This window comes from Colletotrichum siamense (genome assembly GCF_013390195.1).
Source record: "Colletotrichum siamense strain Cg363 chromosome Unknown KSG_Cg363_contig05, whole genome shotgun sequence".
Classification (NCBI taxonomy): Eukaryota; Fungi; Ascomycota; class Sordariomycetes; order Glomerellales; family Glomerellaceae; genus Colletotrichum; species Colletotrichum siamense.
This window is the reverse complement of record NW_023501018.1, coordinates 2,737,333-2,751,448: the sequence shown is the minus strand read 5'-3', so window position 1 is coordinate 2,751,448 and position 14,116 is coordinate 2,737,333. Positions and strand designations below refer to the sequence as shown.

The window sequence follows — 14,116 nt, the reverse complement described above, 5'->3', positions numbered from 1 at the left end:
CATGTCATGACGATGACGGTGCGGATTTTGATCTGCTTGATCTACCCGTCCTCGTTGATCATGGGGTCATTCGAGCGCTACCATCGACTTCGGCAATCGACTACTTCGTAAGGACTAACGCTTCCGATCAGTCAGAGCAGGGATAGAGCAGCTGGGGATATGTGACAAGCCGTGGGTGAGGTGAAAGGTCCAAGGCCGGTGCATGAGAACAGGGCCCGATGGAACCTGGTCGGTGTGTCGTCGTTGTTGTCGTCGTCACCGAACAACATCATCGCCACAGCTGCGGCATGGAAGCAAACCCACGCCCCGCGGTGGAGGAGACGGTGCACTTTGACAGACTGAAATGAACATATCCCTGACAACTTTAGATGTTGTGCCCATACAGAAGCACAAGGTCAGCGCTGCAGGTCTCATCACTCGGAGTGACACGGGACAAGTCAGCCGCCCCCAGGATTTCAGCACTAGCAGCCGCCTACCTCAGGCGTCGTGTCAATCTCACAAATGGCAGGCGCTGGAGCTTGGCCTCCGTGGGCGATGAGTGGTGAAGGCGAGAGTCTCCCCGGAAACATAGGTCGTGGACGGACTGAAAGGGAAAGCCGGACTTCGATGACCCGAGGGATGTCCCGATTGGAAGGCGGATGGCGGCGATTACAAGATCGGTGAGCACGGTTGAGGGGCTGCGAGGGCAGACGGGCGGGAACACGGCGTGCCAAGGCCAAAAAGACTGCTGGAAAAGAAAGGAGGATGATGACACCTCGCATCCGTCGGGTCAGTTGGTATGAGCTCTCACTGACGAATGTCGATGAGCGAGCGGCCGGGGAGGCGAACAATCTGCCCGTTGTGAGACGTGCACCTTTTCTGAAGCTGAATCATTGTCCTCGCAGCGGTGGTGTTCTTTCCGTAAGGGCTTTACTAAGGGAGGGTGGCCAGTGAGACGGAAAGATGATGGCTGGCCGTAAGGCTGAGTTGAGGAAGAAACTTTGTGCAACGTGAAGTCGGCTCTTGGGCGGGAACGGTGAAGATGACGATGTCCTTCGTAAGCAGCACCCTCACGACGTCAAACTGCGGCAAAGGCAGTCGGTGAGTTGGGAGGCTCAGACCAAGAGCTGGGGAACAGGGATGAGGGAATGTGCACCGAGGTAGCAAATTACTGATTACTCTTCATCTCCAAGAGCCTGGAGGTAAAGGCAGGCCAGGGCAGGTCGTAACGATGAAAGATGTGACGCTCCAAAGGTCGGCAAGGCTGCGGCGGGCATTGAGGTTTCTCTTGGCTCACCGTCGGTGAATGGGTGATCAACAACGCATGGGACACGCAAGAGGAAGGAAGCTGAGAAGATGTATGCAGGTGTCGTGTAGGTAGCTAAGGTAGGTAGTTCAATCTAATCTCGAGTGGGTACCTGTCTTCTGCTCTGGGCAGACAGAAGACACACTGCGCAGCTGCAGCGGGGCAGGTTGGGTCGGATGATCAGCCCTCAATCAGAAAACCCGGAGCCCGCCTGCCTGCTGCAAGACCATGACAGCTCGAGGTCCCCACCGCGATCCCCATTCCCTCGGGTCATACCTTTGACGGTATTCGTAAGTAGGTAGGTGTCGTTGACTCGGTGTCCCGGCGATACCTGGTTGAAAGCGGCCACAAGCGCCGCGTGTACTGTTATTCTGTCGCCTGTCTCCTAGGTAAGTCCCAGGCAAACATCCCGACGCCGCTCTCACCGTGGGCAAAGCCAAAGCCTCACACTGCCTGCCCTGTTTACCGCCTGGTGGTCACGCTCCGCAACCTGGACAAGGTACCCGATTCGCCGACGCTCCCCGAAGCGCGATCTCATTTACGGCCGGGGATAGCATACGGATACACTGGGCCTCTGTTGCGTCAGGTCCCGCTCCAACGACAGCTCCATGGGTCCCCCTGAGTAGTGCATTTTCCTCTTCCGTCAGACCTGGACCCATATCTGCGTCTTTTCCCCCTTGCAATGGGAGGGGAAATGATATCAAAAGAGGAGGAGATATACTACGCAGTCCTACTGGAGTCGCATTGTGCTCAGCTGAATCAGTCAACTCGACTGCATTGGCAATGGTCTTGACAGCCAGCACCTTCTGGAATCAATCACCAGCGCACGTCAAGAATGGGAGGTGAGGGACTGGACGGGAGCTGCCCCGGTCTTCGGCGTCCGGTCTCCGCTCTCCGGTCCCCGCCCCCGCGCAGTACCTAGGTGACGGGCGGGAATAATTAGGGCCATGCCGAAAAGAATGCCTCTTCTAGCGCTGCTACCCTGCTCCGAAAGTGAAAGTACTGCACCTCCCTACCCAGATTCAGCTAAGGTATCCGTATGTAGCAAGGAACAGGGCAGGGCGGCAGGCATCTTGTGTCGGGTGTGTCCAGCATGTCTGTCTGCTGCGTGTCCCGGACCGACCGTCTTTTTTTTTTTTTTTTTTTTTTTTTTTTTTTTTTTCTCTGTCTTCCTCTCACACACACACATTGCTTTTTCTTTTTTCTGCCCAGCCAACCACCTCTCTTCCCCCTCACTTTAAGGCTCAACCCTTCTTGCCCGAAATTTCCTCCTTGGAAGGTCTTAGACTCCTCACTAAAACACTCTTAGCTTCTAAACTAAAACAACACGTCTGAGGTCCGGGATGTCACTCAAAAACCTTAATTGGACATCAGTTGAACCGGTGGACCCCTCACACGTTTGACGTCGTCTATTCCCATCTTGACATCACGTTGCACTCTCGGAGCGTTGGGGGGAGGGGGCACCAAAAAAAAAAAAAAAAGAAACAAAAACGAGGGAAAAAAGGGTGATGCGCGATGAGACATGCAGACGGGTTTTTTCTTCCCCCTTCTTCTTTTTTCTTTCCAAAGAAACCTCGACGTAAGCCCTCCCACCCCTCTTTTCCTCGTCTACCGTAGGCAGCTTCTCGACTGCCGCAATAAAACACCCCCGCCAAAATAGCTCAGGGACAGGAGAACAGTCCGGTGGAGGGAGAGGAGGCCAGTGTGAGTAACAAGGGTTCATTATGAACCGGGGACCAAAATCGAGATCATGATTAGATCCATGTATGGCTTGCAGCCAGCTGTGAGTCGCGGCTTTTTCTCTCTCACTCCAACTTCCCCCGGTTTCGTTCATTTCGCAACGCCTGCGACTCGCAACATCAGTCTGTCTTGCCTCCCACTTCCCTTGGATCCGGCGCGCGCACTCACATACCATGTTCTTGTTCTCCGAATACCTCACCGCGTCACATGAGTCTCCTCCAACAAAGATGACAATCGTCAAATGGTACCATACTGGGGCCATCACCTCCCAGCCAAGCGCCGCGAACCAACGCCTCGGTGCCAGAATGCAATCTTACATGCGACTTCACTGAGAGACCCTCCAACCAACCCAAACCCACAAACTTACCTGTCATATTCGTCCGGGCCAGGTCACAGGGGCTGCCGTAGGAGGGCGCCGGGATGCGCTGATGCGGTGCGACTAACCCTCCACCATCCGATTACCATCCGAGAAGCTACCTTCCGCCTCTCTCTGCCTGCTCTCCGCCGACATCAAGGGGCGCCCCCTCCCATTACACCCCTTTGGTGGAGGGCCGCACTTTTCACGGTTAGCTGCGCGTGCACACACACACACACACACACAGGAAGCATCCACCAAACATACCAAGCCCATTCATCAGCGACGGGAACTAACAGAACCTCCTGCTCTCGACTTTTGCCCCTGTATCATCCCAATCATTGTCGGGCCACATACTACAGTGAAAGGAAAAAAGCCCGCGTAGCACGCCCGGCGTCTCCCGCCCGCAAACTCGCATGAACCAGCGGCTCCCGGCATCATCACCACCTACTCCCTCAGCCCCCTTTGCAATTCCACCTCTGCCAGCCGAGCTCACCGCAAACCAAGCCATCGCCCCCCTTCCCCGTCGTTCATGCTGTGTTCCGACAAGGTTCGTATAGAACCAGACCAGCGGGTTCTGTGTGTAGGTGTTGTGCCCGTCACCACATACACACTTTCTTCTTCCCATTGCTCTCCTTCTCCCCGTTTCTTCACCGTTCCGCGCTTGAGGCTGGGTGGGACGTGTATGGATGTGTGTGTGTGTGTGTGTGTGGGAGAGAGAGAGAGAAATGGAGGGGGGCAGCGGGGGATACGGGAAACACTTCCTTGAAACAGCCCTGAGAGCGAGGGAAAAGAAGGAGGAAAGAAGAGGGGAACAGCCCGGAAATGGCACTCGTTGGTGCGACGCATACCACGACAAGCCAACCAGTCTCATTTCTCTCCAGGCCACCCTCCCCCCCAGCCCCCCCTTACCATCCTATTATTCCATATTGTTGTTGCTTCTGTAGTCTACCCATTGCTGCCGCGCGCTGCAGCCCGTCCAATGTCAACCCTTCGTCTACCCGATGGCGAGGCAGGGATCTACCGGGCCAAGCCGACAAGAAAGAAGTACGATGCAGGAAACTGCCGCAACAGAACCTGAAGTTTGCCCTTTAATCCGCCGTGGTCTCTCTCTGTCACTCTCTGCATTCACAACGACGACAGCTTGCGGGCCCTTGCTCGGTCTTGCATTCAACTAAACCCTGGGGCCGTCCGCATCTACACCCGTTCCGTAGTCCATCCCGCTGCCTAAAGATGCCTCTCTATTCAGAAGCTCATCGCATATCGCCCAGTCGGGGCTGGTCCCGAATCCGCATGATGGCCAGAGACCATGATGGGAGCAAGAAGTGGCAAACAGGCACGCAAATATACACGAGAAAGCAAACTGCGCGTTGGTTGGCTTCGTCTGCTGAGGAGCGAAAGGGTATGTCATAATTTTTGCCTCATATCAGGTATTGCAAAAAGAGGATAGATAACAGGTACGCAAATACTGCACTCCCAGGAAGAAAACATACCAAGTACCTGGCATCGGCGCCCGCCCATGCTTCCCCAGTACCTGGCCCAAGTTTCCAAGCCCTAAACGGCTCGTGTCCTGACGACTCGAGCCGTATCCTGAACGCCGGTCCCTGTCTTTCTCTTCACCGGCCTATCCTCTCGCCCGCCCTTTGTCTCGTCCGCAAGTGTGATATCATCAAAAAAAAAAAAAAAAGTTCTCTTTGCTGAAGCGAATGTTCCATATCCTCGCATTATTACAGAACCATATGCCCAGAGAAGAGAAGATGGAGGGGTGACCAGCCAAAAAAGGTTGGGGAAGGGGGGGTGTAGATGGAAAGAAATAAAAGACCAAAAGGAGAATCCGAAATGCGCAAGCGGGTATCCCTAACAATGCCTGTCGTTCTCCGTATCCCGTGGACATGATTTCCCCCAAACTTTTCCTTCCCATGACGTGTTGTTTTGATTCTGGGCGTGCCGGGCGAAAATTCCGCCGTCCCCAAGCCAAGCCACAAATTATCTTTCTGTATCCCACGCGCCGGTTCGCCATAACCCTTGTTTCCTCACTAGGTTGTCTGAGTCTTCCAACATGCAACCTTTCTCGTTCGGATATCGCGTCGTCCCAAATAAAATCCCTATACTATTTCCATGCGCCAAGATTCTCGCCGTCGAGTTTATGCCAGTTGTTGCGAATATCTCTCCAGTGAACAAAATCCAGAAGAATGGAGGAGAGTAGAGCAACCGTTTTGCCATCATTCTTCGTTCGACCCATTTTTCGGTGCTGCTTTCAGTGTGTGTATTTGTGTATTTGTATGTTGGTTGTCCGTGATCCACCCTCGTGGAGCCCGGTTTTCACCCAGTGCTCGCTCAAGTCATGTTGGTGAGGTTGACTCCAGACTGGGGAACCATTGTCGGGTAGTAGCCTGTTGATGTAGGTTTGCCCTCGTACGGACCGCAGCGCTGATTCGACATGAGCGGTCCGGGTTGGAAGATGCTTGGCAGCATTCCATTCTCGGGATCACGCTTGACCCTGTCATGAAGTGGATCGTATTGCGAAGCCAGGTGCGGCATGTGGTCCTGCCGACTTTGGTGGCTTTGGAACATTTCCACTCCTCCTGCCGACTCGGGTGGCTCGTAGATAGCACCGGGGTAGTAACGGTACTCCTTGGCTGTATCGATGGCTTTGGCGTCCTCGGGAGGGATCATAGGTTCGAGCTCGGTATGGTGGCGTGCTCCGTACTGACTACCGCGTGTGTCGTAGCCTCCTCCGTAGCAATTTGCCATTCCCGCCCCTCCTCCAGAGTATTCTGATCCGAGAATTGTATTGTTCGGGTAGCCGGATATGCTGCCGCCCGATCCACCTGGCCCGCTGCTTGTGCTGGCGCGCCTTTCGGCCTGATAGTGTCCTGGTGAACGACCGCGCACAATCATCTTGGCCGACTTTCGGTACGCGACCCTGACGAGGTTATCGGGTCCCTGGCCTACATCCGCCCAAAGTTCAATCAGCAGATGGTAATACTGTTGAGCAGCTCTCCTCTTCCCGTTGTTAGCAGTCGCCTGCTTGAACTGAATGCGCTCAAAGGTGTGCTCCGTTTGGAATGAGTCGCCCCCCTGCTGGGCACCTGGGAAACTTCCGCCGTCTGCGAAGCCGCCGCCGATTCTGGATGGCCCCCCAAGGCTGGTGTCGTGAGGGTATAGCCCGAGGGGATGCGCTTGGTGAGGGTACTTGGGATGAAGGCGCACTTTCTCGGGCTTCGCGATTGGGCCCTTGTCTCTCTTAGGCGTGTGCTGGACTAGTTCGATTACGTGGGAGTCGTTCTCTGCAACGACAGCCGAGATAGACATTGCGAAGCCGATGACGTTGTAAGGCTGCGTGGACCCGGACAGAGTGAATTGCAGCGGCTGGCCGGGATAGTGGGGGGTCAGGCTGAAGGAGCAAATACAGGAGAAGTAGTTCCTTCTGTAGCAAGTCCAGTCGCCGTCGGACTGGAAGAAGCCTTTGTCGATGTTACCATGTATGTCGATCTTGACGACTCCTCCATCGGAATATTGGAGGATGCCCAAGGGCGTGATGGGGCTCAGCGGAGGCACGCTCATGGGTGTCCTGGAAGAGGACGGAGGATAATGGCCAGCGGCATCCATCCTCAAGGCAGTCGGTGCGGTAAAACCGGTAATCGGGCTTGAAGTTGGAGATATGGGATGGCGGCGTAAAGCGGTTGGGTAAGATGGAGATCTGGGTTGGTGTTCCGAGACCCTCCTGAAAGATGGTGTCGCGGAAGTATACTGGTCTCTCACACTGATTTGTGTGCCAGGATGGGGTAATGCTGTGGAGCGGTGCATGCCCGTCGAAGAGGTGCTACTGTCAGGTAAGTCTGGGAGTTTGGCCATGATTTGTCTAGAGCTAGAGCTAGAGGGCATAGAGCCCGTCCGTCTTGTCTGGATAGACGCAATCCTATTCGGCGCTGTCGGGGGTTCGGGGGGACGGTGTGCGACCTACTTTGAGCCCAGGCGCGGCCTGACATCCAGGCTGGGAAAGACGTGAGAGGCAGCAGTGTGGTAGAAGCCGCTGTCAGTGGAGTACGGAGTGGTGGTGGTTATAGGTGGATTGAACAGATTTAAGAGCGCCGTCGGCTGCTGTGGAGGGCCTTCGATCGTCGACAGAGGAGCATTGACGTTGTGTTCGTATCTGATGTTCCCGTCAGCCCGAGTGTCTTCTTCCCTTCCAAGGAGAGAGTAATGTGCAAGGCAAAGGGAAGTAAAGCAAAGCAGAGCGTTGGAAGCCTGACACGACAACTGCTGTACTGCGTCCGCATGCGAGACACAGTGTCAGTGCGACCAGCTCCCAGCTCGTCGTACTGCCAGCAGCGCGTTGCACAACCGCCAGCGGATACAGGATCGGGAAATGCGAGGACACACCACCATCTCGCGGCGATAGGCGGGAATGCCTGTGGATTTCTAGTGGCACGTTGGGTGCCAGAAGGCGGCTACCCATGCCTCTTCATCTCTCTCGCGTTTTTCTTCCTCTGGTGTCTGTGTCTGGACTGCTTTGATTTGATTTGTTTTTTTCTTTGCCGCTAATGAGGGCGGCCTTCTTTTTGTCTCTGCAACGCAATTCTTGCTCGAGGCTTGCCCAGCTAGACAGATTGAGCAGAAACCCTACCAAGAACCGAGAGGCTGAGCCAAGAGTCTGGGACTACACTTGTGTGTGAAAATATGACTGCTGGGGTGGGGGGGGATAAGTTTGTTGCCGGGGGCTGCAGATATCTGGACATTTAAAAAGGAACCAGAGCCGAATAGCACACTGCAGCCTGACCAGCGCACAGGAATCGAGAGCGGGACGTTGTTTCGACGAGTCCCCCAGAAGAAGGGGAGGAAAAAGCCAATGGAATTGCCACATACCGCATGTCATTGCCTGATGGCTGGATGTCAAGGTAGTCATACCCCGTCGACGGCTCAAACTCCTAGTTACGGGGCGGCACTTGTTAGACCATGATTCTTGCTGAGAAACGGAAATTAAAACAATGAACAAGATCTCGCAATCCGATCTCGACGCTGTGTTGTTGCAACCTTCAGGGAGCCGTGCTTGACCAGTGAGGGGCGCTTCAGGTGTGATCCATCGAGGATAGACAGACTAACGAGCAAGTGAGTGTGGCCTGCAGAGCACCAGTCGTGATAAGTTAGCTCGAGACACGTAAGAGAGACATCTTCCCACGAAGAGGCAACTGGAGTCAAAACGTCTTGAGGGCAGGGGAGGTGCTCGTGGCAGCAGCAGCGGAGGGGTGGGTGTTTGACCGGTCTGGCCTCGTCTTGTTGAGGCCGACCGATGAGAAGTAGACGTGCGGGAGAGGAGGCAACATGGGATACAGGCAGTACGATCTGATACCGCCAGGCACCACAAAGTACTTGACTAGCTGGCTGTCTTACAATTGCTTGCAGACGACCGTGTGAGCTAGCCGATGGGGTCGAAAAGGCAAGTCGTGCGGTGGGCACACACACACACACACACACCACACGCACGCACAAGAGAGATGGCCATGGGAAGGAGGAGGAGGAGGAGAGGCACACGCACACCCACTCCCACCTGCACAACCGCCCAGCCCACATCCCATCACCTCGCCCAAGGACGAGAGGCGCTGCCAGGCATCGCAGTGCCTGCTGGGTGCCAGATGCACGGCGCTGGTGTGGTACCGATCCGCATGAAAAGGGCCATGGCATCCTGTCTTGTGCGCCTCGCCAGGTCCAGGGAGTCGAACTGATCGTCCCAAACCCGGCTAAAGCAGGAGAGCTTCCGACCTCGATAAGTGCATCCATTTCTGGGGTTCTTGTGTGCGCGCCCTCGTGCTTCCCGTCCGTTTTTCTGTTTTCTTGCAGACGGAGGCCGTGGAATAGAAAATCAGGGGAAATGATTGAGATTCAAACAAAATCAAAACTGCCGCTGATGAAGGTGCACTAGGCGGGAGAAACAGGAAAAAGCAATGAGCGTCGAATCGCGTACGCACCTTTTTTTTTTTCGCAAAGCCTCACACTCGGCCCGCTTGTTCGCCTGGCTGCCCCTCGGGACAGGATCACGCCGTCGGCACGCGGCCTGGCCCAGTGACAGTCCTTGCCTGCCCTTTGGCTCGCCCGCCACCCGTCAAGTCGTGTCGATTCTGCTTTCTGACTTCTCCGTCTCTTGTCAAAAGGCAGGCTGTCTCCCGACGATTGCTGTGCTGAGTTGTACGATGTTGAAGTGTGCGTTGTGCAAGTGCGAAACCCCGCCAAATGGCCAGCAGACCCGGAGGACAAATTGATTGGGTTAATCAAGCCGGCCGGCCCATGGTTGTTGTGCTGACGGTGCGCTCGACGCCTCTTGTAAGGTAGGGGCCGTCGTCCGTTGTGTGTCCAACACAGCGTCTAGATGCGAGAGATTGTAGGGGAAGGCGGGAAAGGGGAAAAAACGAAGCGCGAAGTCGCATTGCAGGGGAACGGACAGAAAAGGATCGGATTGGACTGGGCTGGACTGAAAATGAAACGGGATGAGATCCGACAGGGGAAAAAAAAAAAGATAAAAGCTAAGGTACCTTGGGCAGCTGTTGAGGATTCATACGACGGTCGTCTCCGGCGACGAGGGGTGTCGCGCCGTAGTAGATGGGCGGCGATCTGGTGCTGATGCTTGCGCTCGTACCTGTGCTGGTACTGGTGCTGGTGCTGGAGCAGCGGTCTTCTCGCCCCAGTTCCTCGATCCTCTTTTTTTCCAACCCCCAGTTGTTAGCAAACTGTGACGCTGACGCTCTCCCAGAATACCCTTGTCCGTCTTTTGCCCGCTAGACCCGAGCGCCCCTCTCTTCCTGTTGGTTGTCGGGCGTTTCCTGCGACTTGACACGAGATCCTGCCTTGCTCCATCTGGTCTTGATATGTCTTATCCCCTCCCCCTCTCCCCCTCTCTCGCCTGAGAAATGGTTTTTCATAGCACTCACCGGTTGACTCTCCAAAAGTGCTCCGGTCATACCAAGGGTTTGTCTGTAGCCCTTTATCCTGCTCGACCTGAACATTTTGAAACTGCTGTCAGCAACTGAGGTTGATGTTCGCCGGGAAGGAGGCTGGTCGTTTCTTTTGACCCCGTAAGCCGGCAGGATTGGTCATGTTAGGGACACCGCCATTCATTGACGGGTACGGCGTAAGCCACGCAGATGTGCCGGTAAAATCGACAAGCCAGCCAGCTTAACTCGACGTCCACTCTGCGCCATACAGCATGCTTCCACTCGTCGTCTTTTGTCTTGGACGTTCGTTCGAGTACCAGTGATCCACTCGGTCGTTTCCCCCGAGGAATCAAACATTATGGGACGGATGCTCACTCACTCGCAGGAAGAAGAGCAGAACGAATTGTGCTACCTGGAGACCGTCAGCTTCAGCTCCTGTTCCGTTCAATTCGACGCCTGCGCCTGAGAAGAAATCCCCTCCGAGCGCCGACAAACCCCTCAAATAGAGACGAGTCGGGGCCTGGCGCGGTATTACAGCCGGCAATATGGGTCTAAGCCAACGCCCCCTGGTGCAAATCTCATTGCCGTTCGTCATCCAGGAAACGGATGAGTGAGATTCAACCAAGTACAAAACAAGGAAATAATTGTACTCACGGTCTCTGAGTCTCGTTCGACTTTTGCGCAAATCAATCAATTGACAGATTTGCTATATAAGCTGACAGGACTTCAACTGTGATGGCGCGAGGACGTATAAGCTTCGTCGTTGTAGCGTACTTGATGCGAGGAAGCTTTGGCGAGCTAGTTTCGATGCCTGCGTTGATGGGTTCGACGTCTGAGAAAAGGCTTGGTATTTTGAAATGAACGGTCAGATCAAGAAGATGCGAAAAGACCAACAGAGTGCAGGATCTTGGAAAGCAGGTGTCTATATACCAGGCCCCCAGATGTGGCTGGCTCGAGATCGCACAAAACCAGCGAAGATGGATTGGAGGCTCAACATGCGACCTACTGCTCGACATATGTCGCACAGACCAAGAGAAAGAGTAGATACCTAAATTTTTTCAAGCACACTGCCGGCTGCCATGGAGTCGAAGGCAAGGAAGACGAAGTCGGAAGGCAGGGCGGGAGCCAGTCCCCACGCATGAGCAAATGGGTTGTGCAGACTCTGAGACAACTGTGAAGGGACATTGAATTGTGTGGAGAGCTCCCAATACCCCCAGTCTCCTATTCGAAGAGACGTGCGTTGCCTTGCGTTGGTGGTCTCTTTGCTGGAATACGGTTCCAGGGCGTGTAGACTGATGGCGCAAAACAGAAAGCTGTCTATCGCCAAGCCGTCGAGTGAAAGTACCGGGAAAGAACCAAAGCCGCCGTAGACGATGTATTCTGGCAGGGGGTGAGGGCCCCGTACGACGCGAGTTTGCTAGCCAAGCTTCTCAATGGCCCAAGGCCACGGGGTCATTCAAGCAAGCCAGCCTTTGTGTCCGTGTCTGAGGACGCAATCAGGGTGAAATGACACCTCCCTATTCAGCCTATCGACTGGTCGACATCATTATGCCTGTCCCTATCAACAATATGGGATTGCTCTTCCGCTTCTACGTGGTTTGTCGATGATACCACGGATGGATCCGGGCCTCGGAAGCCTCTTCCTTCTGAGGCCAAGGAGCGGAGGATCTACTGACCTGCGTCGGTGTGTATCCGGGTAAGTCGAGGTCTTGTGCTGTGAACGGAAGAGCGCCTTCCAAGCCTCGCTGACCTCTCCTTCCATGCAGCAAATCTGCGGCTACCCGTCCGTCAAGGGCTGGATGAAACGCCACAAACAACCCCTTCTGATAGGGAAGGATTTGCCCAGGCGTGAAAGTGGGCTATCAACGGCACGTTGCAGGCGTAAAAGTAGGTCGTGGGCGTTTAGCGGACTATCTCGGCCACTGAGATCGAGGTTCCGCATGACGTCCAGATTCGACCAACACCCTGCGTCGATGTTGTTGGATTGGCTCAAAGAAGGTAATGTTAGTGAATGCGAATGACGAAGCTTTGACCTCGTGTAGTCGGAAGCATTGTATGCAGCCAGAGAACCTGCGGTCGGGGCTGACGGGGATGACGGAAGCAACCTCGCGGCTTCCACAGCCACGCCAAAACAACATGTTTGGCGACAACCATGGGATTGTTGAAGATCCACCAGGAAGCTTTCGGCCCTAAAGCTGCCGAGCCGAGCTAACAGCCCTGGTGGCTTGTTTATCTTGACATAACGTTCGACGGGGCCCAAGCCAGCTCTCATGTCTAGGAGCTCAAACAGTGAAGAAGGCGTGTCTCTGCCGGCCGAGACACGCTCGCCACATGACACGTGCGAGGGGAATAGGGTTTCGCTTGAACCGGTTGACAAGGTGCCATCGGATCATTTGCCCCAGGATGCTGTGTTTCTGGGAAGGTACCGGACTCCTTCTTTGCGCACCAACTCATCGTGACTTCAAAAGTTCTTCTCCGAAGTTTGTAAAAATAGCTAGTTTCCCAATGTGGGATTAGCTAGCAAGGGCGCAGAAATAGAACCTGTTGAGCTGTGCCTCTCCGTGATGGCCCAATGAGATTACAGCGTACCCGAGGAGGGTAAAGAAACCTGGAAGCCTCCATTTCCAGACAGTCGGGCTCCTCTGGATAGGGCGATGAACAGCCAATCTCGAGCCAGAAGAGCTCAGATTCAGGGCCTGAGGATTGACTTCTACACCTCGTGTTCTGTAATGCAGCCTCAATATAGACGGACGCGTTAGTTGGATTGGTCGTTTGTGCAGGTTCCCGTCAACTAGTCCGGAATGATCTAGCCAGCTGTTACGTCTGCGCGCCACCATACTTGAGGCATCAAGTCAACTTGATTGTTTCAGAAGTCTGATTTCGGAGCTTTTTAGTCAATCGGACTGGTCGGATAGACGGCGACGTCGGGGTCGGGGTGATGAGATTGCCAGTTCAGCAGGGCATAAGATCGCAGATCGAACAGCTGAGGGGGCTGTTTGCCAGCTCCAGAACTAGAACTTGCAGCAAAGCATGCTGATGCACCACGCGTGGGACCATTTTTCCGAGGGAGCCCAGGAAGAGTGGTTGCCATGGGTTGGCAGGTAGACCGTCGAGTATGCTCCAGTACTATCGGATCGGGCCGCTGGAACCTGACTGTGACCTGTCCGTGGCTGGATCCAAGGTAGCTGCTGATGTTTGGACGGATGGTACGTACGGGGTAGGACGGAGGCAGGCTGATGATCTCTCTGTTGTGGCCGGCCATATGCCATCTATGCACATCAAACCACGCCCCCAGATGTGTGAAGGTTAGCTTATTTTCCTCCCTCGTCATCGCTGTCGCCGGGTTTTCGCGGCCGGCTGCCAGATGAAACTGTAAAGGGTACCGGTTCCCCATGTTTCTTCACTGCCTGCGTCCATAGATCAGATCTTGTGTGATGTGACGTATCACGAGCACCAGGGTCCTTTCTCCATCAGCTGTAGGCGGAGACCGCTCAGGCAGCTGAAAGCCTGAGTGATGGCATGTAGGAGCGGATGCTGATGGCGACGGTCTGGCGTGCAGAAAGCAAGTCACTACTGCATGGGGCCACAACAGGGGGCGGGCAGAGTGGTGACACAGAATTTTGATGGGGTGATTGGAGCAGTGCGGTGCGGTGCAATATGCAAAAGGGCTGCCTGGGTGCGTTGTTCTGGGGGTAATGTTTGAATCCTGAGCCGGCCTGCCCGCCATGTCGGTATGAAATCCATAGGCAATGTACGTACTCTGTACCGGCGGCGTAGCATCGCTGCGAAGCAGGCAGCCTCCGCGTA

At 54.8% G+C, this 14,116-nt stretch overlaps 2 protein-coding genes across 2 annotated transcripts; both read right to left on the bottom strand.

The window, feature by feature from the left end:
- Positions 1 to 5,717: 5,717 nt before the first annotated feature.
- vib-1-1 (Transcription factor vib-1) lies at positions 5,718 to 6,947 on the bottom strand (the record flags this gene model as incomplete). The annotated part of the gene is made up of 1 exon (XM_036640157.1): positions 5,718 to 6,947. One exon carries the CDS (start codon positions 6,945 to 6,947, stop codon positions 5,718 to 5,720), a length of 1,230 nt encoding a protein of 409 aa, XP_036493995.1.
- A 3,733-nt stretch (positions 6,948 to 10,680) lies between these two features.
- On the bottom strand, positions 10,681 to 11,325 carry CGCS363_v008307 (uncharacterized protein; the record flags this gene model as incomplete). Its single annotated transcript, XM_036640156.1, has 3 exons — positions 10,681 to 10,721; positions 10,964 to 10,983; positions 11,030 to 11,325. The coding sequence occupies 3 exons, from the start codon at positions 11,323 to 11,325 to the stop codon at positions 10,681 to 10,683; spliced, it is 357 nt and encodes a 118-aa protein (XP_036495149.1).
- Positions 11,326 to 14,116: the final 2,791 nt, after the last annotated feature.